Raw genomic sequence first — 25656 nt, 5'->3', positions numbered from 1 at the left:
TGCTTTAAACCTTTTGTAAATACAGTATGAGGCTCTGTAACAATTAAACTCCAGTTCTTATCTCCCTGATGCTTTTTTCTCCCTTAATTAAAATAAAAACATCTAAACCTATGTGGTACGTAGAAACATTTTTGAAAATGTCAAAACTTTTTTTAAATAGAGAAAAAGTCCCAGATTTAGACAAGTTTTATAATAAGTTTTTCTTTTTTTAAGTATTACACCAATGTAGCAAAGACACAGAGAAATAAAAAGATTAAAGTTACATTTTAAAAAGAAGGACATGATTCTGGACCTAATTGATCTTCAGCTAAACGTGGAAACAAAAAGTTACGACAAACGCTCGCCACCCGGGGACTCTCAGACGGCGAGCGTAGTTAACCCGTGTCGACAAATTGTAGCAATTAGCTAAGATTTTATAGGAAGGTATTTACAGTAATAGATGAGAAATGTGCTGAATCACACGTAAACCTCTCAACAAGTCATTGCTGAGTCACCTGCGGGACCGGAGAGTGGCTGTGTGTCACATTTAGGATAATCACAGGAACAAAAAACTTCGGAGCCCTGACCTGGAAAGTCTGACATGTGAGTTGAAGTCGCAAACAAACACACACACACACACACGCACAGTTACGAAGGACTTTGTCTAAGGCAACACAGTAAACTATGACTCCGTGTGTTTGCTCAACACGAGCACAGAGGATGTACTGATGGCAAAAGGCAAAACATCATTAGCCTCCACGTTTGTTGTCACTCTGCACTATTTTCCAGGAACGTCCTGTTCAACTCATCAACAATGTATTCAAAAAAAAAAAAAAAAAAAACAGACTATAGGAAATGCCAGTGTTGGGAGGCTGATAACACGCTGTACTCTGACTCACTGTGTCATGGTGTCGAACGAGAACAATGCAAAGTGAGCAAATTGCTCGTGGCTGGAGTTGAGTTCCTGCAAAAATAAAAAATAAATAAAATGAAATAAAAAAAGAGGCAGGAGGAAAGGCCACTTGTGTCATTAATGAGCGCAGAGCCACCTGTGAGCCGGCGACGAAGAGCAGCTGTTCCTCTGCATACAGGAGTGCTTGTTCCTGCCAGAGCGAGAGGGCTGACTGCTTGGCACGTGCACCGGGGGGAGCTCGGTGTGCATGTGTGCCGGGGCGTGGGTGGAGATCTCTGCTGAAGGCTAGAGAGGCAACAGGACGAAAAAAAAAAGAACTAGGCCTCCTCTAAAGAGCACACTTTAACCTAATGAAGGGTCACCATGAGAGGACTCAACATTTGAATATTGTAGTTTTCTATACTTCCTTTGACTAATTATCCCCCCCGTTAGGAGGCAGTGGCCTGCATCGTTCCGACTCCGATAATTAAAAGAGAGCTTCTGGGATTTAAAAGATTACTTAAGACATTAGCACCTAGCAGATGAGAAGCTTTAAGCGGCCATTAGCGGTGCACGCTGAAGCTCCTGGGTTTCTGTCATCATCTAGACTGAGTCACGTCCAACGGAGGCAGAGACATAGACGTACGAATCAAAACATCTTTGTATTCACACACACTGGCTGACATGCTTTACGAGTTATTGCTGGGTCCCGTGTCTGCGAAAATCGATTTTGAAACGTTAAATGACGCCGCGCCTTCAACGCGGACCAAAAAAGCTTCTGAAAATGATCAAACCTTTTCACACAGTTTGTGTTCAAGTAGTTAAATCTTTTAAAAGTGCAAATGAGCACATCAAAGTCTAAGGTTTATCTAAACATTACAACTGGAAATCAAGAGTACAGTTTGTTTTTTAAAAAAAGGAAAAGATCGTAAATAAAATAACAGAAATGCCCGATATTTTAACACCGACACTGCTGTCACAGAAAATCAGTTCATTGAACATTAACCAACAGGTTTCTCAAGCTTTACTTTTTCTTCTTTTTTAAAACTTTAAAACAAGAACTTATGGAATCTGTTACATACAGAAGTGTCTCGCTGAGGAGTACATCGAGAAAAAGACACTTACAAAAACAACATGATTTTTTAAAAAAAGAAGTAAAACACAAGACAGATGCAAACATTAAAATGGGAAAATGAATTATTATAATAATCAAGCATCGTGACATATCACAAATGTGACTGAGGTGAAACCAAAACGAGGCGGCAAGCTAATATGAGGCAGTGAAACCGGACCGGATCACGGAGCAACAGGTTCTGAAGCTCGGAGAGCTTCCTCTGAGGTATCTCTGTCTGTCGCCGCCTCCTCGGACGCGCTGTCGGCCTCGTTTACAGCAGAGACATCCGTTTGTGCGGCTGCGCCATCCATCGACGCCATTTCTGTGGCCACTGTGTCCGCGGCAACGTTGCCCTGAGATACAACTTCTGACAAAACACCGGCTGTGGCCGCTGCCGCCGCGTCGGCGTTGGGCGCGTTTGCAGCCGTGCTGTCGGCGGCGATCTTGTCCACGTCCACCTGCCCGGTCCTCTCCACGTAGAAGAGGATGTAGGCCTTGGCCTTCCTCACCGTGTCCTCGCTGGTCAGAGTCACTGTGCTGTCATTGAAGTGGTACCAGCGGCCCTCATGGCTGCCGTATGCTGTATAATGCCCCGATCCGACCCTGGGAACACAGACACATACATCACGTTGTCCCTTCTGGCTTTTCACAGGAACTCATTTAATGGTGCCGGAGCGCGAGGGGCCTCGCTCGGCTTCATGGGAGCAGAGCCACACTGCCACTTAGAGGCCGAAGCTGAAACAGCAACGCTTTGATTTTCAGCTCGTCTGCAGCTGCAAGAACTCGCAACGTTTTATCATCATGTGACTGAACCTCAGCTGCTGACAAAGTTTACGACCAAGAAAACAAAAAAACAGGAGCCGAAGTGTTTAAACGCTAACAGAATGAGTCAAAAGAGCTGACAGGCAGATGAGAAAGTACAGATCTGTGATTAAACTTTTTCGTGTAGGGACTTGGCTCCTAGATTTACTACCTTTGGAAAATCCCTCTAACAAGTTTGCTGCAACATGAAAACAGTGATTGTCCAAAAGAGAGGCTATAATCGAGGATTAAGCCCAACAAAGCATTAAATAATTCCTTTCCCCATCTCTGTGCTGCACCCGTACGCTTCTAAAACAGGGTTCATTTGAAATTAGAGCAACTTTGGCCACTTTTATGTTGTCAAAAACACCTAAATAAATCATAAAGTCGAGCCTGAAAGACGCAAAAATATCTACTCACCCGGATCCATGATGCACCACGACCGCCACAAGGTCATACAGGCAACTTCCTGGTAATGAGTTCTCTGGCTGGAAGCATTAAAAAGAGAAAGAGGTGATTTTTATTTTCTTTTAAAAAGGCAAACATGCTCTTTTGAGTTTATGCACACTGCCAAGCTGCAGGATTCACAGCTGGACATTTGCATGCGTGGACACAGGAGAACTTTCACCGCCAGACATATAAAACCCCACAAAGGGTTCAGCATCAAACCACCTGAAACATGTTGTGAAAATTCATGCCGGATCCACACTCAGTCACAGTAACTACATTCCAAACTTTACTTTGTTTTTTGCAGTAAAAGTACCAACATGTGTCATCTTGTAAAAGGTCACGGGAAACCTGAGCGGGTTGCTGTCACGGCTGGCCGGACTTCCAGCGTCATGAATAAAACATTTGCTCCAGATGGTACAACAATACAGAGACGGCAGCAACCACTGACATCAAGTTAACGTGCTGCTTTTGAATTTTGAACGTGTTTGCGGCGTGTAAAAGGAAGCTGCTCGTTTAGCAGAATTAGCTCATGGAGGGACAGCAGTTCTCAGTTTTTTCTCCAGCTTCATGCTTATTTGACTAAATGCATAGTTGCAGCATCGCCTCGCACTGAAGGCGGAGCAATCATGTGTGTGTGTCTGAGTGTGTGTGTGGTCGTTTGTATCATCAGCAACATATCTCATGAACCACTGAACAGATTTTATTGAAACTCTCGAATAAAAAAACTGCTCGGATCTACATATAATCAACTTTTTGAGTCATCCAGATTACTTATTAGAGTAGAGACATTTAATCTCAGCATCATATTTTAAATTTATAACCAAGTTATTTGAGTCAGACTTTCACGTTACTTTACAGTGTCTTGTCTATAAAAAGGTTCCCAATTATAACGCTTTATTGTGGAGTTTTGAAGTTTTTCCTCTTACTTATTATTAGCATTAGTTTCAATTATCGCTTGAGCAAACCTTTCATTTTACGTTTAATATTTCAACAGAAGAGGACAAAGAGAAACAGACTAAAATCATCTATACGTCCACAACACAGCAGCTGCTTCTTATAGCGACCTGAACTAAAGTTTCTGCCACTGATTTCTTTTATGTCATTATTTGCAAAGATAAAAACAAAAATAAATAAATGTGCGGCTGTAAATTTCTGCGATCAGGTTTCTTCTGTTTCAAGCCCACCTCAAGCAAGTAGCCCCTCATGTCCAGGTCCTTCAGAGGAAACTCCACGTAAGTATCCACCTTGTTCCGCAGAAAGGCCGTCCAGTGGAACCGTTTTAGATGCAAACACAAAACCTGCCATTTAAGAACGTACAGAACGTAAAAAACCCCAGATATTTCCAAGCTGCGTGTATGTATTTTTTTAAATTTAGGAATGAATAAACTGAAATAATATCTTCTTACTTTTGGCAGCTTCTGGATCCAGAACTTCTTCGTTGATTTCTGGCGTTTCTTACATTTATGGCAATAATACAGCTCTGTTTCATCAAGTTCTTCCAGGTCGGTGAAGCTGCGCAAGCAGTCTAAAAAAAACAAAGAATCCTCTTTAATTTCATTGTTGTGCACTTTAAATGTGATATGAAGACATATTTATAGATTCTTCCTGGCGACTTGAGGAAACGTACCCCGTAAAGTGCACGTAGGACCTGGCTCCTGGTCCTTACTTCTCTTTTGTCTGAACTGACTGGGAATGTCTAAAGACAGATCTGCGTCAAAGAGAACGAGAAAATGTATTCAGTTTTATGTGTTATTCTGCATATAACCGCTATGAATGTTATCATCATGAGCAACAAGGATGGAGTCGAGTCGAGAATGGTTTTCCTGATTTATAAAAGTCAGAAAAACGTGACAAAAAAATAGCAACAATTTTTCTTCAAGAAACTGTAGAGTTTGTGGCTTTTCTCACCAAGAAATGGGTCAAACTTCCGGGATTCGGTCCCACATATAAGGCAGTTGACTTCATTCTGAAGCACACCCCCAAAAATAGATGTGACGACGCTGGCAGGCCCGTTTCTGCAAATTCATCAATCGACACACGTTCGTTATTAACTTTTTTTTTTTTTAAGTAGAGCATTGTTAAGAGCATCATTGTGAAGACAGAATTAATTTTAACAAGGCTGCTTTTAAAAGAAGCTATTTAAAAGAAAGTAGACAATTTGATTCGATATAATTAGTGCTGACAACAAAAGGGATGAGAGATAAAAGCATCTTAATTAAACCCCAGAAAAACTAAACTCTCTCAAAGCTTAGATGGACTCACATGAAACATTTGCTCTCGGCGTTGGAGATTCGGCCTCCGTCCTGAGGGGGGACTGGGTGAGACGCCCCGTTGCGACTGTACTGGAGCTCCCTGTGGAGGTGGTCTAGCAGGTAACGCATGAATTCATGGGCATCCTGCTGCTGATAGCCTCTGTGTGAAACATGCAAAGCTCTTGTGGCGGCACCGTAATGACAACAACGGCTTAAAAAAAGGAAACAATGATTTACCTGAAGCTCGGCATGATTTTCCATATGGTGTAAAATAAGGAGTCGGGACTGAAGGCGGTCTGGTTTCCTTGCCACAGGGAGCACAGAGTTTTCCTGAACTCCTCCACCAAAGAACTGCTCATCAGAAAGACACTCGGTTACAAAGGCAGCGCAGTCTAAAGATCGAACTGCTGCTTCGAAACTGCAAACTTATAATTACAGTGTAGTGTTTATCCGTTTAAGCAGAATAAACCTAGTTTCGGAGCTTCTCACAACTTCTAATATTGTTGTCTTTTATAGTAAGTCACAAACAAAATCTTACAGTATATACTTGCAGAAATGAAAGCCAAAGAATATGCCCATAAATTCTCCTTCCTGCAGAAGAGGACCTTACACACTGTTGTCCCCCTGGCTGCGGGTGTGGTACATCCGTCTTCCCGCCGTCTTACCGCTGCGCAGAGCCACCGCGGGCAGCTCCTTGAAATAGCAGCTGAACTGCTCGATGTTGCTGTCAAACACATTGGGCGATAACATCAATTAATGGGACGCGTGACATCAGGCGCCACGCGAGACTGCAGGGAGTCAAACACGACAAGTCGGCGATTTGAGCTCTGCAGTTCTTGCATTTTTATGTTAACGAATCAAATCGTTATCAAATTCTTGCTGACTTTTTCTTTTCATTTTTTCTTGTCATTTTCGTTGCATGACAGTCATATATCATTCTTTACAGACTTATAGTTCACTGCTGGCTCATTGTCAGCTAATGTTAAACAAACTGACTTTGCAAATTGTTACAATAAATAAAAGCCAATTTTCAGGGAAGTTTTAGTAAAACCAATTAGACTGTGTACAGAAGTAGCTAAAATAATAATAAAAATATTGTGCCTTAATACAGTTTTTTTAAGCTTATAAACTGGAGGCATACATGGGTAAGGGGATCAATGATTATCAGCTGACTGGAGAAATAACCAAAGATGTTAAATACAATGTAATGCAACAGAAACAACGCCTGTCCAAACTGCACATGACACGACAATAAAAAAGGAACGAATACACAGTTTAATAATAAAGACTCATACGGACAGTCCCGATAAGTGTTAACCACACCAGAATAATCCTGTGTGTTAGCAGGGAAACCTGTCCTTGGCTGGTCCTTGTTTCCAAGCAGCCCCTGTAATCCCCCTGACTGTGCCCCAGACTATATTAATAAGGGATGACTGGATGTGGGGCCCTGGGTCTACAGAGGCAGAACTTCTGGTTTCTGTTGCACAGTCACTACGCCTCCCACAGAACTCGACCTGGGTGCGGAGTCTCACCTGAGGGACTGCAGGATGGCGTTCATGAAGCAGGTGTTGCCCAGGTTCCTCAGACCGGTTGCACCTAAAGCCACCCCATCCTGAAACAGGATAGGATCGTGTGTGATGATTTTGAAGTCTTACGGAAAAGCACAACAACGGTTCAGGTTGCAGACCAGAACCTAAAAGTCTTACTTACATTGTCTTTTAGCAGCTTCCCATCTCCAGCCGGGCTTTCCTGGAATTTTCTTTTCCTCTGTCTGTCGCCCAGAAGCACCGAACTGTAAGAAGATTAAAAACATCATCGAGTGACGTGGTGGCAGCGTAAAGCGAGAAGACTAGGAGCACACAAAGACGTTGTTCCTGAAGTCGGTACTTACTTTTCTAAACTCTGAAGATGTTCCCTCACCTTCTTCACATGCCCGAGCTTGGTGTCGTTGACCACAAAATCATCACACCTGTAACTATAAAGATCAGAAGCAATAAGATACACGGTCAACTTATTCACACACATTAAAACCTTGAAAGGATCACTCATTGACAAATCTATTAGGTCACACTTCTTCTTAGTTACATTCCCAATTATTACAAGGAAAAAAGAAGCTAAAATGTCCATAAAACTCTAGTTCCAATCATTAAGTTACTCGTCTCGACTGTTAAGTCTTTGTGATTCAGACCACGCAGATTTAAATTTGTAATTAGAGACACTCACCAAAACACGCTGTGGTTGCAGCAGTCCATGCAGACAGAATGAGGGTTTTTATCCTTCTCCTGTTTTTCGCCCTTTTTTTGACAAACACCAAGGCCTTGGCTCTCTTCAAAGTGTTTCTTTGCATGGCCATTGACATATCTGTGAAAGAGAAATTATTTTACAACACAAAAAATCAACACCAAAAATTACAAACAGCTGCATTTAATGGTCAACGTAATTATTACAAATATAAAAGATCAATTGTATGCATGTTGAAATATTTCTAAAAGTATTCTGCATTGAATAGTAAACGTTGTGAGATCTTGTATCTTTTATTTTCCAAAATTCGGTTACACAACTAGAAAACTCTTATAATTAAACGTATGCCTTCTCTCCTGGTCGGAGGCTGTTCTTCACAAACGTCCAATGAAGGCCTCAAATGTCCAGACCTCACAAATGAAAGGAACATGTTGATTTTAAAATGTGTCATAAAACAAAAAGTCAAAATGGTGCTTTTCTGATGTACTTTGCCATTGAAAAAGCTGTACTAGTTTGGAAAGCACATTCTTTCACAACAGTGACATAATTTGCCTAACTCTTGGATGTTAAAAAAACAAGATAACTAATTACTGCAGGATCTAAACCCTAATAGAGACACATAGAAATAAAGCTTTTAAAGTATTTTGATGGCCTCTGATCTTTGGCTATATAGTTAAAACAACCTCAAATCATTATTCATGTACTGCAGCCATTACATTGTCCTCGACCAAAAAGTAAATGTGGTGACAGAGAACCAAAGAAGACTAATTATTAATTGCCAACAAGTAAGAGAAAACTTACCTCCCACAGTGGACCATCATACAGGTAAGGCAAATCCAAGGACTTTTATTAGACCTGCAAACTGAACATAAAAACATGACCTTGTTTAAACAGAGCAATGAAAGGAGTTGTGTTGTGACTCATTTCCTTGAAACATCACTCTTTCAGGCGGCTTATAACTCATATATTCGTCACTTGCTCTTGTGGTTTCGGCTGTGTCTACTTGCACCTACGACAAGCGTGTTATCAAGCCCACACAAAACATGACAATCTCAGTGGTTTCATCAGAGGCTGGGATCCAAAGAAATATATAAATAAATAAATCTCCATGTTCGCAGAAACCTCTCTGTTTTCATCACCGTTCAGGGGAGAGAAAGGGAAACAAACATGACTCTTACCATTGCAGCACCAGGACGACGGTGTACCGTTAGGGAACCTGGAGGAACCGGAGGCACAACCTACGCCTGAGCCCAGATGAGGGCACTCCATCAGCCAGCAGAACCGAGAGCCTCCACCAACACGACGAAACAAAACGGCACCAGGACGGCACCGAGACGCAGGCAGCTAACAATAGTTAGCCAATTAACCTAAACTAGCAGGCTAACGTTAGCTGACTAACTACTTATGATCGATAGCGCACGTTTTCCTGCTTTTCCTGTCCAACGCGTTCGCTAGCCGCTACGCCACTTGCATTTTCTTTTTCAAAGCCAGAGGTTACACAAAAACAAAAACCAAGGCAGCTTCCACCAGCTCGCACACCGTAAGATATAATAACAACGCTATTTTTGGGTGTATAAGGCAGCAGGTAAGTGCTGGCGCTCGCTACAAACAAATGGATAGAAGTAGCGGAAGTGACGTAGGTTCTACCGGCAGAGCTGTTTGTTTGCGACTACAAAGATGAAAATCTACGGAGGAAAAAGCTTCAGTACTTCCGGTATTGTGCCGCACAACACCGGATGTGTTCCTGTTCGTTGTTTCTAGCTAGCATAGCGCTATTATTCTGTGCATTGCGACCTTGAAAAACTTTAACTTTCATACAAACTTCACGTTCTTTTCATACCGGTTACTGATTGTTATGCTTTTATTAGCATTTACTAAAACTTATGTATTTTTCCATAAATAAGCTTTGTAGGTACATGATTCAGTTGCATTGGTTTTTTTTAAAATCAACAACAACAACAAACAAAACTAAAGAAATTGCATTTTCTGTGAATTTTGAACGACTTGCTGAAGTTTACTGAGTTGAGCTATAAGTACCAAAAGCCAAACAAAAAGGTGGCAGAACAGTAGCTAAAAGTAGCTTAGAAAGACAAAAATGAAGCAAATATCCTGCACGATGCACTCATCTTTCAAATCAGCTGAAAATTTGACAGTAGTGGCTAAAATAGCATAAAGTGTGCAGAAGTGGTTAGACTAAAAGAAATTTCCTAAAAAAAAAAGAATAGTGTGTATTTGTCGCACAACTACCCCCTATACAAACAATGCATCTTATAAAAACTGATAGTTTATTGAGATGTGGCAATTGTCAAAGCAACAATGCAAATGAAGTTAAATAAAACAATTCAGGTTTTCCCGGCAGAAGATAAGCAGCATTCTTTTCACTTAACCTGTTAAGACCTGTGGTCTTAATGTTATGGCTCGTTAAGCTGCTGCAGGGTTCAGGTTTGCTGCTTTTCTTTAGGCCTAACAGAAACGGTTCAAAATGGCCAAACTAGCTGTTAAAAATATTTTATCGAAAGAGATAGGATTCAAAAAACTTAAATTTTGCAATAGAGAGATGTCCTAACTTGGCACGAGTTCTCTAACAATAATTGTAGCTAAATGTGTATGCTCTCTGTAGGTGGAGCTGCAAAGCAAGCCACCAATCAGCTGGTTCTGGTGTGTCAAGTACGGGAACTGTCTGTGTGATAATAAAGATGAATGTTCCTCTTTCACTCACATTTAAGGACATGAATCAGCTCCTTGCACTTTGCACAGTCTAAAAAAAGGCAGACATGCTGATATAAAAACACATCTCGTGTCCCCTGAGTGACCTTAAAGACAAACTGAGACACGAGAATCACTCGCAAAGATTTTCTGTCACCAGTGGGAAGAATGATACCAAAATGAACAAATTACACAACAATATTTTATTGGAATAGTCAATCTAAAACCCCTCAAAACTTTAAATTTTTTTACCCCTGCCGCAATGCAAATAGTATATAAAAGCACCTTAAAGACGTCCTGTAATGTATTCTGTTAAACAACACCGAGGGTTTTATTGTTGTTGTTATTATAAAGACATCTGATCATTTTCTAAAGCACCAACTCTGTTGAATAATGAGGTCAGCTGGATTTTTTTGTCACACACTTGCCATAAAATAAGGTCATGAATGTTCTACAGATTGAACATAGATTTTAAAACCCATCAACCAGCAACGTGGACGTAAACATTGAAAGATATTTCTCATTTTAGAATAAATGTGACAAAATCTGAATGGTTGCTTCGGTTGGTTTTACGTTCAGCCGCCTAAAAAAAAGAACAAAAGAAAAAAAAGAAGCAAAATGCTTTAACAATTGAACAATTGGGAATGCTAAAGAAAAGAATCACATTTGTGTACCAGAAAAAAAAAAAAAAACATTAAGCAAATTTCTCAGTTACAAAATATTGCGTTTTTTGTCCTGAGTGATAATTTATTTAATTTTATTTTGCCATTTGATTCCGCTTTAGCTTAATAGCAGGTAATTGGTTGAAAGCAAGCTGTTAGAATTGTACAAATGAAAGAATTACTTTGGACGTGAGGTTAAATGTATATCTAAAAAAGCAAATTAGATAAAAATGCAAAAGTATGACAAACGCCCTGTAAAAAAAGTTGAACTCTGCATTCGTCCTCAGTCCCAACAATGATGGATTTGGGTTCAGGACAGGAAAAAAAAAAAACAGGCAAGCAGGTAAAAACTCAATATTGAGGAGGTTTATGTCATTTCGATCCCCCTCCCCTGCAGGGCTGCTTCAGTCTGGGGGTCACTATGTTTGTCTTTGGCTGTCTTCTTTGAGCCCTTCTTCTTCCTGGAGAGAGAAAAAAATAAAATAATTGAAAAGGTCAGCATTACATTACAATTGTCCATATTGTTTTATATATATTTATAGATCTACTGATGTATGAAAAAGACAAAAAAATGCTGACTTACTTTGACTGAACTGTGAGGACGATCACCATTACGATTATAGCAACAACAATGACGGCAAGTAAAACCACACAGATGATAGCTGGTAAAGAGGAAACACAAGTTTAACTAACCAACGAGGAATTGACATATTTTATTGTTAATCACCTGAAACATGAGCAAGCTTAAAAACGAAACGAAACAAGGATCTAGTATGTCTCTTTCAAAATAAGAGGGGAGTTGAATGAGAAATAGATAAAGTAGCTGGTCAGGAGGGTCAGGTAGATAATACACCTCGGTTCTACTGACCAATAGGAGTGTTCGGCTCGTCCTCTTCAGGGTCATCACTGTCATCTAAGGACCAAAACAACAAGTAAGTTGTTTACAAACAAATAAGAATTGGATTTATAAGTTTAAAAAGAAAAAATACATATATTGCTCACCATGGATGCCAGCACAGGTGGCGTTGCAGCTTTCGCTGTCAAAAAATCTGTTCCCATTTCCAAAGCATCCGGTCCAGAGGAACTTTTTGCACTTGTTGCGAGCTGAGTCGTAGTAGTATCTCAAGAAGTTGCCACTGCACGTACCACGGGAATGCTTAAAGTGGCAAGCTTTAGTTACTGCCAACAAGAAGACACCGACGTTATTTACACGTTATTTAATAGCCTAAGCAGTCGATTGAACTTTCTTTTCACCACTGGGTGGCGCATAGACGTCACTGAATGCTGACTTCAACACAGCAGCAATGAGTTACATGTGAAGATTATTAAAAACTTCAACAATATTCATGCCTGTTGACATGACGAGCCAATGAAAAAACAGTTCTCCTGTCTGAAATCTTATTGATTTTGCTGCCTGTTTGCAGCTCAGTTGCACTAAAGAAGGCTTCATGCAGCTGCTTTTTGGTCTTTCAGGCCATAAAACTCTTATCAGCCGAAGCTCCAAAGTCCACCAACAGCATAAATGAAAGCCTTATTGTAAAAACTGGCTCCAGCTACTTCTAGGCAAACTTTCCAGGTTGATTTCACACGTTTACCACATACAAATAACGGTGGGAAAACCACTTCAGGTTCCCCAGTCATTTTCTCTCACCATCCATGGGGTAAAAATACTCTGCATTGGGGGAACAGCCTCTTATGCACTCTCTTTCATTCCTAAAGCGGTTCCGGTTTCCTCCCTCGCCTCCGTAAAAGAAGGGTCTGCATTCATCCTTGGAGGGATCATAAAAAAATGAAAAGCTGAAGTTGGTGCCAGGACCTGCATCAGAGGGTTCTTTGCAGAATGCTGTAGGATGAGAGAAAGGAGCTCCAGGTTACATTTGATTTGCAACACAAGGTGATGAAATTACCTTTACACAGTTTCTGTATGTTACACGTTGAAGCAGGAGTCATCAGCAGACATATTATTAATGTTTAACTAACCTCATCACCAGAGACCCACTCCCTTTTTTAATGACGGCAATAAAAAGTGTCAGTTTCAGGCCTTTTGACCTTCATGGAAAGGAAATGGTTTCAGATTGTTCTTTTTTTTAGTTATATGTACTCTTGGTTTTGGCGGGACACTTACTTATTTCTAAGAAATTGATTACTCAAAAATAAAATGGCAAAATCAGGAGTTTGAGAACAATGGGGAGTGTTTAGTTGCGAGGTGATTTGAAGTTTCAGGTTAGTTTTCGGTTCACCTTTTTATTTTTTTTGTGCTCCCACAGAAAACAATCTCAGTTTTTAAAAGTTTGGAATTACAGAGGTAGGAAATGTCAAGTCAGCCGAACAGGAAAAAAACAAACAAAACAGGGAGAATGTAAACAACATTTCCACCGTCAACACCATCATTTCAGCTTCAAGTCAACAGGAGTTTAAAATCACGAATAATGTCTAGTCAGAGGGAAAACAGATGAGCGTTTTTAGCCGTGTAGTTTTTTCCAAACAGACCTGTTTTTCCCTCTGAGAAATATATAAACATTAGTCTGTTGTCGAGCAGCATTACTTCCTATGAGTCAAGTGATTTACAGCAAAGCTTTACCGCTTCTTTCATCAATAAATCAGCACGAATTGAACTGTGTGAAGATAAAAAGAAAACATAATTTTGCACAACACACGAGCTCATGTGCTGACCAGTTGGCCCACGAGAAGCAAACCTGATATCTGTATGAAGTGACACCCCGTTATGGTTCTAAATTTAGGTGTAACTCAAAGAAAAAGAAATATAATCATACACACCTTCTGGATTTGTTTGTGAGTAGACGATGTGGAGTGTTGACAAAACAATCCCTAAAACCAGCAGGTTCTTCATGCTGCTCGTCTTCGTGCTGCCCTTCCTGAAGTGTGTGACGGTTATAAACTACAACGGGAGTGGGCCCTTACAGTCGACCTTTGGACAGCGTTTCACTGATGATGGTTTTCTCGATCGAAACAGAAGTTAATGACAGCAGGTCAAGCTTCCCTTTTTTTTTTGTGTTGCTTTACCTCCATTACTGTCTGCAAGATCAGACCTACCAAGATCCATAAAGAGCTAAAGTGTCTTTTTTTCTGTCAGTTCAACTAATATTCTCCCCCTTTAAAGTTTGGATTCAGTTCATTTTGTACAAATGGATTGTTATAATTATGAAAACATGAATAACTTAACAACGATATGGTGCACAAAGGTTTTCATTTAGGGAACAAGTTAGGAACAAATGAGGAACAAACAGCTTCTTTAGAAACAATTAGGAGTCTAATGATTAGTCAAAGATACACCTTTCAAATAACAAAAAGGTAAAATACAAAACTAAATAGTTCATTTATTGTTAGTTCTCCCATAATTTATGAAGGAGGATGATATAAATATATATAAAAGAACAAGCTGAGGTTCAGTTTAAACAAATCAAAAAGTCCGTGAGTGTATTTGGATTCATTAGACTTTATTATATTACTTTATCATTGAACAGGACAATTCAAATGTTTCAGTTTTGCCACAAAAGCAGTAATCTGCCATTAAACTATGAATTTAGAGAAGAAACCAGGCATATAGCTGTGCTCACCAAAACCAGCAGGGTTTTCATTTTTCAGCTAGCATAAGACTAGCTAAAAGCTAAAAGTAGACAAACAGTAGCTAAAAGTTAAAAGCAGCATAAGAAGACACTAATGGAGCCAGTTTGCCGAAGCAGAGTTTGAAGAGAACAATGTCTTTGAAGGACCTGAAGAGATCTGAGTGTATTTCTATGGGGAATGTATTGGTAAATAAATGGAAACATATTGAAAAGTATGAAAACATGAAAAAACATGAAGTCATAGCCCCCATCTCCTGAATAGTTTGATGCATGAATGGGTGACACGGCACAAAGTATGCAGATATTAGATTGTGAAAAAAAAAACATATTGGAAAATATTGACAATAAAAAACAAACAAAGAGGAAACCAACAGTGTGAATGTTGAATCAGAGTACGGAGAGCAGCTGGTACCAGGTTCCTGCTCCAACCCCTGACTGAGTCCAGCTCGGTGCATTCCCGGCACCGGGACGAGCTCCAGCCCTCCGTCTGCAGATCTGTGGTGGGAGCAGAAATGAGGGGGTTTGCCTGGTCCCTGCTGTGCAGCCGTCACCCTCCGGTGACTTGATGCCTCTGACAGCTCTGTTGTTGCTCTGACGTCAGAGAAGCCGACAACAATAGTATAAAGAGGCTTTTTCCAAGATGCTGTCAGAGCAGCGTGACTTGACTGAGGGAGAGAAGATGCACAGTCGGAGCTGTGCTCTCAGCCTCGTCCTGCTGCTGACTTCATTCAGCGCACTGACGGGTAAGATCAAAGCAGAGTCTGCATCCTTCTGCAGGGCAGATGGAGAGGTCTCTGGGAAAATGATCGTCAACTTTGTTTTAAGTTTGTTGAACAAACATATATTACTAATTTAGATTTTTCAACGTAATGTTTAGTTGAACAACTATTTTTTTTCTGTCTGTTCCAGGTGCCAAATGGACATACGGTGGTAAGTCTGATATCATTTTCCTCACTGTGCCGGGTCACTTTTAACTTTTGTTCAATGTTTATTGTCTGAATTTGTCTCATAATTAACAAACTGAAATTAGTTTCATAAAACTATTGTAGCAGGTAAATAACATATTTAAATTCTGATAAAATCTAACATTATAATGTAGAAAAAAACATTTTAAATGACAACTTTTGCAACTTTTAGCGATTTAAGCAAAATAGTAAAGTGTGAGGGATGCATTTGATGCAACACTTTGTGGGAAATAATTTATTTCGACAGAATGTTGTCAGTTTTTGCCCTTGCATTGCTTTTATGTGTCAAACATGAAGAAAAAAACAGGGGTAAAGTGTGAAATGCAGAGCTTCATGATCCAAAAGAAAGAACAGAAATAGTGTTTAAGTGTGCAGGAAAAGCACTGACATCACCCCCCATCACCTCATGTTATTGTAGAAACAAGCTGCCTTCACAACATTTCATTAGTGGTTGACTGTCTTTGTGTCATGCCTTAAGGTCTAAAGACTTCTAGACCCATGACTCTGTCTCTTACATAAAGTTTGGACCTCTTTTCACCCTGTCACTGCTTCTCACACGGCTTCTTCATTCAGGGGCTGGACGGTGAAACAGAAAATCTGGGGCAGGTGAAGCAAATGGAAGAATAATAAGTGCAGTTTTTGTTCTCCACTCGTCTTCATCGTGTTTCACTCGCACATCGTTCTCTTCTCTGCTCGGTATTTTAGGGTCAAATGAACTTACCAACCCTGTTTTTAGTTCGCACCGTGATTGGGGATTCACTGTCTGAATGCTGATTCATACTGTTGTTTTTTCCAGTTTTTTAAATTTTTTCTGTACATTTTTAGTGACCTAAACATGTCCACATACTTTGTGCTATTTTAGCCATTTATATTGAAAAATGTTCAGCTCATTTAGCAAATTTTATACTTTCCAAAAATTTATTTTCAACCATTTTCCCCGTAGAAAATTGAGATCTCCTATTTCATTTAAAAACATTGTTCTCTTTGAAATCTTTTAGCCACCATTCTGCTCCTTTTAGCTTTTAGCTACCTTTTTCTTATTTTTGGCTAGCCTTTAGTTACTTTAAGCTTTGCTACATTTAGGTAGCATTTTGCTACTTTTAGCTTTTAGCCAAATTTTTGCTGCGTTTAGCCTTTAGCTACTGTTCTGCTTCTTTTAGCTTTAACATGCTGGTTTCAGCTTCTCCAGCAAGTTTTAGTGAAGTCATTTAGAAATCAGCATTCACACTGCTTTTTCACAGAAAATGTACATTTTTGTAGTTAGAATAAAAAGTCCTTTTAGTAAATTTAATTTCTGTTTTTTTGTGCCGCATACAGATGTGTTAACAGAAGTACATAATAAATTTAAAAATATGTGCAAAACATGATATGAATTTATCATTTAATCTTATTAAATTATCAAAAATCACAAATTTTTAAAATAGTAACTCATTATTAAAATATTTAATTCCCTCACTGAGATTATAGTCCGAGCAACAAACCCCCTCACGGCCTCATCATAACCGCTGGACTTGAGTTTTGTTCTCACTTTCATTAGGAGCCCTGAGAGGTGTGTTTTTTTTTTTTTTTTGCTGCAGTCAGTTGTCTGTGAGGCTGGTAGTTCTTTCTGTTGACATGACCGCTGCTGAGTCAGTTGATCCAAACATCAACACTTCACCCTCCAGCAGAGGACAAACACTAAATCTGAACATGAGACTTTGATGTTGTCTGTTGTACTTTAATTTAGTGTACAGAACTTCCTATGTAAACTGCCAAATTTAGTTTTGTTATTTTTCTAGTGTGTATTTAAGAATTACCTACAAGCATATATGCTCCACTGACTGCCAAATAACCACTAAAAGCAAGTAAAGCGTAGCTTGTTTCAAATTAAAGTACAAATAAAGTCATATATAAATGTGCATTTCTTGGCTGATTTGCCTGGATTAATCTTTGAGCCTTGAATTAACACATATCCACTGGTTTTTGCAGATTCAATTTAATCCAGTTTATATATATAGCACCAAGTCACAACAAAAGTCATCTCAGCGTTTTTAAAATCACAATGATTCAGTTTGCAGAGCCACGTCCATGCAGCTGAGGACACTCCGTAAAACTGCAGGACTGGATCTGCAGATGTGGACATTTTTAGGGCATTTTGTGCTAAATGGAAACCTCTCATTTAGAGGGAGATTGAATTCTCACAGACTCTCGCTGCAAACATCAGTCTGGGTCTCATTCTTTTGGCTTTGTGGCCCTTTTTCCAATATGTGGCACAGCATGACTCAGCAGCAGCAGATAATTGACCCGTGGGGTCAGAAACATGGCTGCAGAAGTCCTGAATGCTTCTTTTGTCCCAAAACAAACCTTTTTATTCATTTATTTGCACTTTTTTAAATAAATGTTTTATCTTTGATTGCATATCAGTGTTCAAATAAACACATAACATAACAAATATATATATAAAACTTATTATGTAAGAAAATAATCTGTTTTTCTATACAACTATTTTGTTAATCCTTTTGTCAAACTGGAACAGTTTACATATTTGACATGCCATATTTAAAAATAAATAAATAAATAAATACATTTTACTGTATTTGTTTGTTTTTCTGCAGGTCCAGAGGGCGAGCACCACTGGTCCAAACATTATCCGTACTGCGGGGGGGCCTTCCAGTCTCCGATAGACATCAAGTCAGAGCTGCTGAGGTTCGATCCCACTTTACGTCCGATTGAGGTTCAGAACTACAACCTGCCGCCCAGTGAGCAGCTCACCCTTGGAAATAATGGACACTCTTGTGAGTAACGAAGACTTTAGAAAAATATGTCATTTTAAAAGTCAACCTATCACAAGTTACACAACTGCGAATGAAACTCAGCAGAAATACAATTATGTTTCGATTCCAACGTTTAAGTTCCTGAAATCAAAATGTATTCAGCAGAAATGGCCACAGACAAATGCTGAAAGCTAATTTCTGGGTCAACACAAAGAAAATGAAGGGAGGATCAACCTTCTACGTCGGCCTCAGTAATTTTCTGTAATCACTCTCTTATTATCTTAAAGAAAGATCTCCAAACTTCGCCTGGAAGAACCCGAGCACGGGGTGCTGATCTGCCTCTGCTGGGACTGGCGCAGCTTAATGAAATTAACTTGCTTGTTATTATGATTTTTAATGACACATACATTTTCTTGCAAACATAGTTCAGCCTAATATTTTCCTGTGCCCCGAGCGCTTTGCATTGAGCAGGATTCTGCAGAGCTGATTTGATGAACGCCTGTCAGAATGCAGCCGAAATTGTCTGTGGCAGTCAGGCTTAACGTGCACGCAGCGTCCGCCAAGTCACATTGGTGACTCATTCCTGAGAAACCTGCGTAAACGAACTGTTCGCATCCGACTGGACGCAAAGGCCAAACAAATGCTTATGTGTGCATACGTGACGGCCCTTCGCACCACAAGCTGACACACGTTGTTGTGTGACGTGTGTCTGAAACGAGCTGACAAAGGTTTGGACCTGCGTAAGCATTCATGACACACTGATGAACATGAGAAGTGCAGCATACACCAGTAAACCTGCATTAAATGCAGTCACACCACTTTGACTGACCTCCTTTGCTTTAGGTTAAATTAATGCCTCTTGATGGCTCTGAAGTGAGGTGACTCTCAGGCTGCTCTTTGACGAGGGTTGGGATTTATTTAATTATTAGTTTTTTTTCCAGTGCAAATATCACTGCCCTCACGGATGTTCATCTCCAGCCTGCGTCATCGTTACACTGCAGCTCAGCTCCACTTCCACTGGGGCTCCTCAGGCCTGCCCGCCGGTTCCGAACACATGGTGAACAGCAAGCAGTACGCGGCAGAGGTAAACAGCAACACACGGACAGCAGACCTCACCGACAAGTAGGATTTCAAAACTTCACAGCTGAGCTCCGGTCATGCATAGGTTTATTTCCCCCCCAAAAAAGCATTTTAATGGAATCTTTTCTGTTTTTGCTGTCTACTTGTGATCTGCTACATTGCAAACTCATATTTCATTCAAAATTCTTTACATATATGAGAATATTATAACTGATTTATAAGTAGTGTGACGGTACATCACATCAGGTTACGTGTAAGAGCAGGTGGTTAAGTCCAGTGAAGAAGAGATGAGGAAAAATGAAACTGTGATGATCACACTGCAAAGGAACAGGATCAAAAAATGTAAATTCATACGCTGAATGGGATCACTTTGCACTGTTCACAGTCCTGCACATCATAACGTCTTTAGACCGACTCGAGGCACTTAGTGTGAATTTAAAGTGACAAATCCAAACAACCCGATGAACAGTTCTGCATTCGATGAGATCTGCTAATAAACAAGCAAGTGTCATGGCAAAATCTGATATATGAACAACCTGAAACATTCAGTAAGAAAAAACTACTAATAAAACTGTTCATTTCACTTAGATACAGCAGTGAGTTTTATCTTTCTAATCTTGAAACTTGTAAAAGAAAAAAAATGTTTTCTGATCCTGCAGAACGCAGATATGTTTAATATTATGTATCGTGAAGTAGAACTAAATTTGGGCTTAATTTGAGAGCTTATTTGCATATAATTCCTAAAGTTAACACAAGCTAGCTGGTGACTTCTAATAAAAGTCACTTTCAGGGTAAAACAAACTGAAATTAACACAAGTTCAACGTGTTACAACATCACCCCTTGTTTATGATTTTGGCTTTATCACCCAATAATAATACATCACACCGTGATGTGATAAAGTAACGCACACATGTTAAATAAATGTGTTGATTTGCTGCTTCAGGTGACAGCAGACAAATGATTTAAGACGTTTGACTGTCAGAGGACTCAGAGACACCGAGCGCCTTTAAAGCTGACGCAGCTCACAGTGAAGAAACTGAAAAGTTTAGCATCTGATGCAGTCTCTTGATGACGCAGCAAACATTCGCTTCATATTTGTCAAACAACGACAGGAAGCGCCTATTGTGCATCTTACACCTTATTCTTGAAACCGACTGGACACATTTGCAAAACACAATTTAAACCACAAAAAAAAAAAAACAATAAAAATGAGAAAAACAATAAAAAACATTTATGCATCGAAATAAAATGTCTGCTGCTAAGATTAGACCAAATAAGTTTGTTGTTTTTGTTTAAATTTTTTCTCTTTTAGCGTCACATTTTTTGCTCCGTTGCACGTCTTGCTGAAAAGCAGACATAAGTCAGCCTAATTATGCTGCCCAGTATGTCGGTGTCTTATTCCTGCAGGGTTTGAAAGGATTAAAGTACCAGACAATTATATGTTGTGGTTTTTCAACCACCTTTGGAGACGAGTGTCTGTCTGTTCTCTTTAATGCGTGAGCTGTTTTCACCAAATCGTTTACTTTGGCACTTCAGCTCAAGCGGAGGATGACCCACAAAAGGGGAAACTATCAAACTATTTCAAACATTTTGCACAACGTGAGTCGCAGTAAGTGGAGGCTGCGACCTGTCACTGTGCTGCCACATGTAAGCTGCTGTGGTTTGAGCCGAGCTTCTTACTGGACGCATTAAAAGCGTGCATCTTTTTACGTCTCTTCAGACTCCAGAACCACAGCTCTGATTAAAAGGTTGTTGTTTTATTTATTTTTTTTGTAAGGAATGAAAGAACAGAACTTTAACATTTCCCAGAAACAGTGAGAATATATACATTAGTGCACATTTACGATATCATTAAATTTGACCAGAATGGCGGGCTTGTCTTTGTGTTGCACTGAAGAAAAAAAAAAAAATCCCATGACTATTGCATCATTCAGCCTGGCATGTATTTATGTTCTGTAGTAAGAACGAAAAAACATACAAATACCCTATTTTTCTTTCTTTCTTTTCTGTTTTCTTTCTGACACAGATGCATGTTGTACATTACAATGCGGACAAGTATCCCAACATATCCACGGCTGTGGATAAATCTGATGGTTTGGCTGTGCTCGGTGTGCTGATTGATGTGAGTCCATATGGAATCCGTGAGCTGGAACAGACAGTTGATCTTTTTGCAGTAAAACCATCTACCTATGCTTTCTATTAAGGTCGGGGAGTTTAATCCAGCCTATGAACACATTCTGAAGTTTATCAATGGGATCAAATACAGAGGTGAGTATAACGTAATACTGTATTTTTCAAAACACTCCTCACTCACTGGAACCTTATTTCCACAAGACAGAGACCCCTGGCCAGACAGAGGGCAATGAAAAATTAGCTGGTTGTCTCAGAAAGTTCCAAACCCTCTCCCCAAAACGCCAGAGATCCTTGAACAATTGTTGAGGGACCAAAAATTCAATTTTCTGTTATTTTTATGAAGATCTACAGAGAGCTCTGAGTGACCTTGAACATTCATTGGTAGACCAAACGCAACCATGCCTCCCCTGCAGAGATCACTGAGATTTCTGAGAGACCAGCCGTGACCAACAAAAATCCCTGAGAGACCTTAAGCATTCGTTCAACCATGTCTCCCTGCAGAGACCAGTGAGTGCTCATTGTGCAACCAACAGTGTCCTCTTAGAGACCAACTAAGATCTCTGAGAGGCCAGCTGTGACCAACGAAAACCACTGAGAGACCATTGAGAAATCCTCAGTCAACCTGTATGATCACTAAGCACATGGTAGAAATATAAGGTCATTCAGGTGCTCTCTGACTTCTGTTGATAAAGAACTGTCTCCTGAAAGTAAATCATCCAAGATGAACTTTAATACAGTACACGGTGCCCTCCTACATTGTCACCAAGCACTCCTCCAGAACCAGATGGTCATTTCTCTTGTCATAAGAGGATGATGCAGAAGGAGACTAAGGGGATAAATTTGCCTCTGGCTGACACAACAAAGCTGGTGACTTCAGCCAGCAGATACAAAAACTGAGGTGGAAAATGAGGAAGTGGGGCTTCTTTAACTGATGAGGAGCTCTTGCAGGTGGTTGGCCCAAAAATCAGTAAAGCTAGTACCAACTGGAGAGAAAGTCTGGAACCAGGACTCAAACTGGCTGTGAAAGTTCACCAGAAATCCCTAGTGGGACAGTTGAGTGCTTGTTGAGAGATCACAGACTGCTAAGAGACTGTTTTTAAATCAGGTCAGAATTTGGTGCAGACCATGGAGATTCATGCGTTCATGTAAAGACCAGTGAGAAGTCATTGGAAGACCTCAGAGATAACTGAGCGCTCATTGAAAAACCAGGAAGAGATCTGGTAAATTCTTTGGACACTCAACGATCTCTCAGAGGTCTTACCTCTGTGAAAATGGGGTATAGGAAATAACAGTTTTAGTGCCTTAGAGTGTAACCAGTCTGAAACAATCAAATGTTATTTTTTTATACATTTAAATCATTTTTTTGTTTTGCCACCAGGAGTGAAACACATTAGCAGTCTTAACTAAATTACAAAGTTCCTTAGATCTTAGTGGAAACATGACAAATTAAGAAGATTAATTTTATTAGGCAAATTAAAAACAATCCAAAATGAAAAAGGTTTTTAAGGCAACAAGGCCTCTGATTGATTATTTTCTTCTTGGTTTGATGTCTGTTTTTGTCAAACCCTTGTTTTTTTAAATCATTTTAACCCTCAGATCAGAAAGTGCAAGTTCCTGCTTTCGACATCCGAGCGCTGCTGCCTACACGTCTGGATGAGTATTATCGATACGACGGCTCGCTGACGACACCTCCCTGCTATCCGAGCGTGCTGTGGACGGTTTTCAGAAATCATGTGACCATTTCCCAAAAGCAGGTGCTTCAATTGTTTCTGCAACCTTTAATAGATGCTTCATTTTTGAAATCCAATGTGAAACGGACTTACAGGATTTTCTTTTTTTTATACACTTGAATGCTATTTGTTCCTCAAATTTGCGCTTTACTTGTGCACTTTTGTTTTGCTTTGTGTTTTTAGTTTCTGGCCCTGGCAACATCCCTGTTCTCCTCGAACTCCCAGGACTCAGCACATATGCCACTACAGAGCAACTTCAGGAAACTGCAGTTGGTCGACAGCAGGACTGTCCTGGTGTCTTTTAAGGAAGGTAAGGTCGAGACTCCAAACGCGCTCGCTTTATTGCTGGTGCATGAGTGGAAAAGGCCTTTATTCCTCTTCAGAGCTCGGGGCTGTGCTGCTGGCTTTGGCTTGCTCCATATCAGTTGCATGAATTTGGCTGGCACTGTTTTATGACACTTGAAATCAACCAAATCTCTTACATACTCAGAAACACTCGTGTGGTTTCCCGGCTTGCCACATTGTGGAAACCGGATCTGAATCCGTGGCACACATGTGCATGTTTTCCCTCATTCCCAGTGCTTCTTTCTCAAAGCTACACTTTTCTCATGGCACATTTTGACTTGGCAACGTGGAAACCTTCGCTATTAACTTTCCCGAGAGGCATTTAGCATGTGACGGCTCGTTCTCTTGCTGCACTACCAGCAGTGTTGCATGGCAGGGATGAAAACCCCAACATGGTTCCACGGAGTGCCCGACAGTCTGAATCAACATTGGCTCTGTCTCCGATGCAGGCAGAGGACTGCAGGGCACGCTCACGGTCACACCTCCCCTCGTGAGGAAGCGGATCGTTCGGCAGCTACTGGTCGGTGACCTTGCAGACTTGGCTGATGAAGGGTTGTATCAGCTCCTGCCCAGTGGCTCCCAGAAGCTCCTTGCTGGCAGGAGCAACAGGCAGAGTCCAACTCTGGCCAAACCCAAACAACAAACTCTGAATCCATCCCTCGGGAGGAAGAGCCAGACCAACCGCCACGTGGGAAAGTCGGAGCTGGCTAAGAACCCGCTTTGTTATGGCTCACTGGAGCAGAGAGTTTTCCATCGGCTTCAGCGGTCCCACACTGAGAAGCAGCTGGTTCAGTCTCTCCGAGATGCAGTTTACCCCGAGCTCAACCTTAAAAGCTACCTGGACTGTAAGTCCGACTTAGCGCTCCCCACGATCAGACACATTCTCCGAGGACGACCGGCTGACGAGGCTTCAGAGTTAGACCGCTCCCTAACCAAAGCCTTCATGCACCAGAAGAAGCCCTCCACAGCTATTAAGAAAAGTGGGACGATGATAAAACACGCCGTTTCTTCCTCCGCTGTTCCAAAGAAACGGCTCGGTCAGGGTTATCCACATGCTTGGCTTTTGCCGATGGAGTGGGAAGACTAGAGAGATTCCTGACATAGCTCGCATTGTCCTTTTTGCAGCCAACAACAATTGTGTGTCCCACAACGAAAGACTAATTTTGGCCCCTCATTTCAGAAATCTGCCTTTGTTTAATGTATTTAATATTATTTTATTGAAGGTTTTCAGCTGTTTAACTGTTTATCATCAGAAACTGTTCACAAAATTGTAATCAAATTGGAGATCTGAGAAGTTGAGTTTATTTGCACATTTATTATTGGCTGAAATGTGCTTTTAAACATATTGCCAAAAAAAGTACAAAGTTTATGTGTGGGAGACAGTAGCAATTCATGAATGTATACGTACGTGAGGACACGTAGTTCAAAATGTCTGCAATTAGGCATTTACCATCCTATATGGCAGTGGTTCCCAAAGGTTTTAGCTTCTGATTGGTGAAATAACAGCTGCAGATACTTGTGACCCATCTAACGCAACATCAGCAATTTTGACATTTTATTTAATTTCTGGAGATCGTCTCAGGACCCCCACTTGTGACTGGGTTCTTACCCCAGCTTTGGGAACCACTGTTCTACAGAAAACCAGGTTCATTTCTATAGTTTGATGACTTTAAGACATTTAATACTTTAATCCATAGTAGAGCAAATAACAGACCAACACTGTAAAAGTGCAATTAAAGCTTTTTACTTTATGTAACTTTTGTATCTTCTGTTACTTTTTGTATAACATTTTGTATTTTCTTTTAACTGTAAAGAATGAAGTGCTTTAAAGTAGGCAAATATTTCTAATTTCTAATAAAAGAATCACATCTGTATCAGACATGACGAATCTCTTCCTTACTTTCACACGAACCAGTAAAATCTATCTTTTAATGGCTGCATTTGACCTGAATTAACCCATTATTT

General features: G+C 40.3%; 3 protein-coding genes across 3 annotated transcripts; 1 reads left to right on the top strand and 2 right to left on the bottom strand.

The window, feature by feature from the left end:
* Positions 1–1517: 1517 nt before the first annotated feature.
* On the bottom strand, positions 1518–9337 carry usp3 (ubiquitin specific peptidase 3). The gene is made up of 15 exons (XM_017405559.3): positions 8908–9337; positions 8531–8591; positions 7712–7849; positions 7380–7463; positions 7199–7280; positions 7021–7100; positions 6099–6212; positions 5726–5839; positions 5499–5648; positions 5145–5251; positions 4864–4944; positions 4643–4761; positions 4421–4534; positions 3207–3274; positions 1518–2588 (listed from the first exon to the last, which is right to left on the bottom strand). Exons 1-15 carry the CDS (start codon positions 8996–8998, stop codon positions 2168–2170), a joined length of 1824 nt encoding a protein of 607 aa, XP_017261048.1. The 5' UTR covers positions 8999–9337; the 3' UTR covers positions 1518–2167.
* A 1280-nt stretch (positions 9338–10617) lies between these two features.
* si:dkeyp-73b11.8 (BPTI/Kunitz domain-containing protein) lies at positions 10618–14009 on the bottom strand. The gene is made up of 6 exons (XM_017405632.3): positions 13876–14009; positions 12749–12940; positions 12100–12276; positions 11966–12010; positions 11681–11759; positions 10618–11558 (listed from the first exon to the last, which is right to left on the bottom strand). Exons 1-6 carry the CDS (start codon positions 13946–13948, stop codon positions 11465–11467), a joined length of 660 nt encoding a protein of 219 aa, XP_017261121.1. The 5' UTR covers positions 13949–14009; the 3' UTR covers positions 10618–11464.
* On the top strand, positions 13991–25570 carry ca12 (carbonic anhydrase XII). The gene is made up of 9 exons (XM_025003640.2): positions 13991–15427; positions 15594–15614; positions 18244–18423; positions 19344–19486; positions 21510–21605; positions 21688–21751; positions 23213–23370; positions 23530–23656; positions 24141–25570. Exons 1-9 carry the CDS (start codon positions 15325–15327, stop codon positions 24776–24778), a joined length of 1530 nt encoding a protein of 509 aa, XP_024859408.2. The 5' UTR covers positions 13991–15324; the 3' UTR covers positions 24779–25570.
* Positions 25571–25656: the final 86 nt, after the last annotated feature.

Source organism: Kryptolebias marmoratus, linkage group LG11 (assembly GCF_001649575.2).
Source record: "Kryptolebias marmoratus isolate JLee-2015 linkage group LG11, ASM164957v2, whole genome shotgun sequence".
NCBI classification, from domain to species: Eukaryota; Metazoa; Chordata; class Actinopteri; order Cyprinodontiformes; family Rivulidae; genus Kryptolebias; species Kryptolebias marmoratus.
Note: the sequence above shows the minus strand (reverse complement) of the source record. Positions and strands in the feature narration are given on the sequence as shown.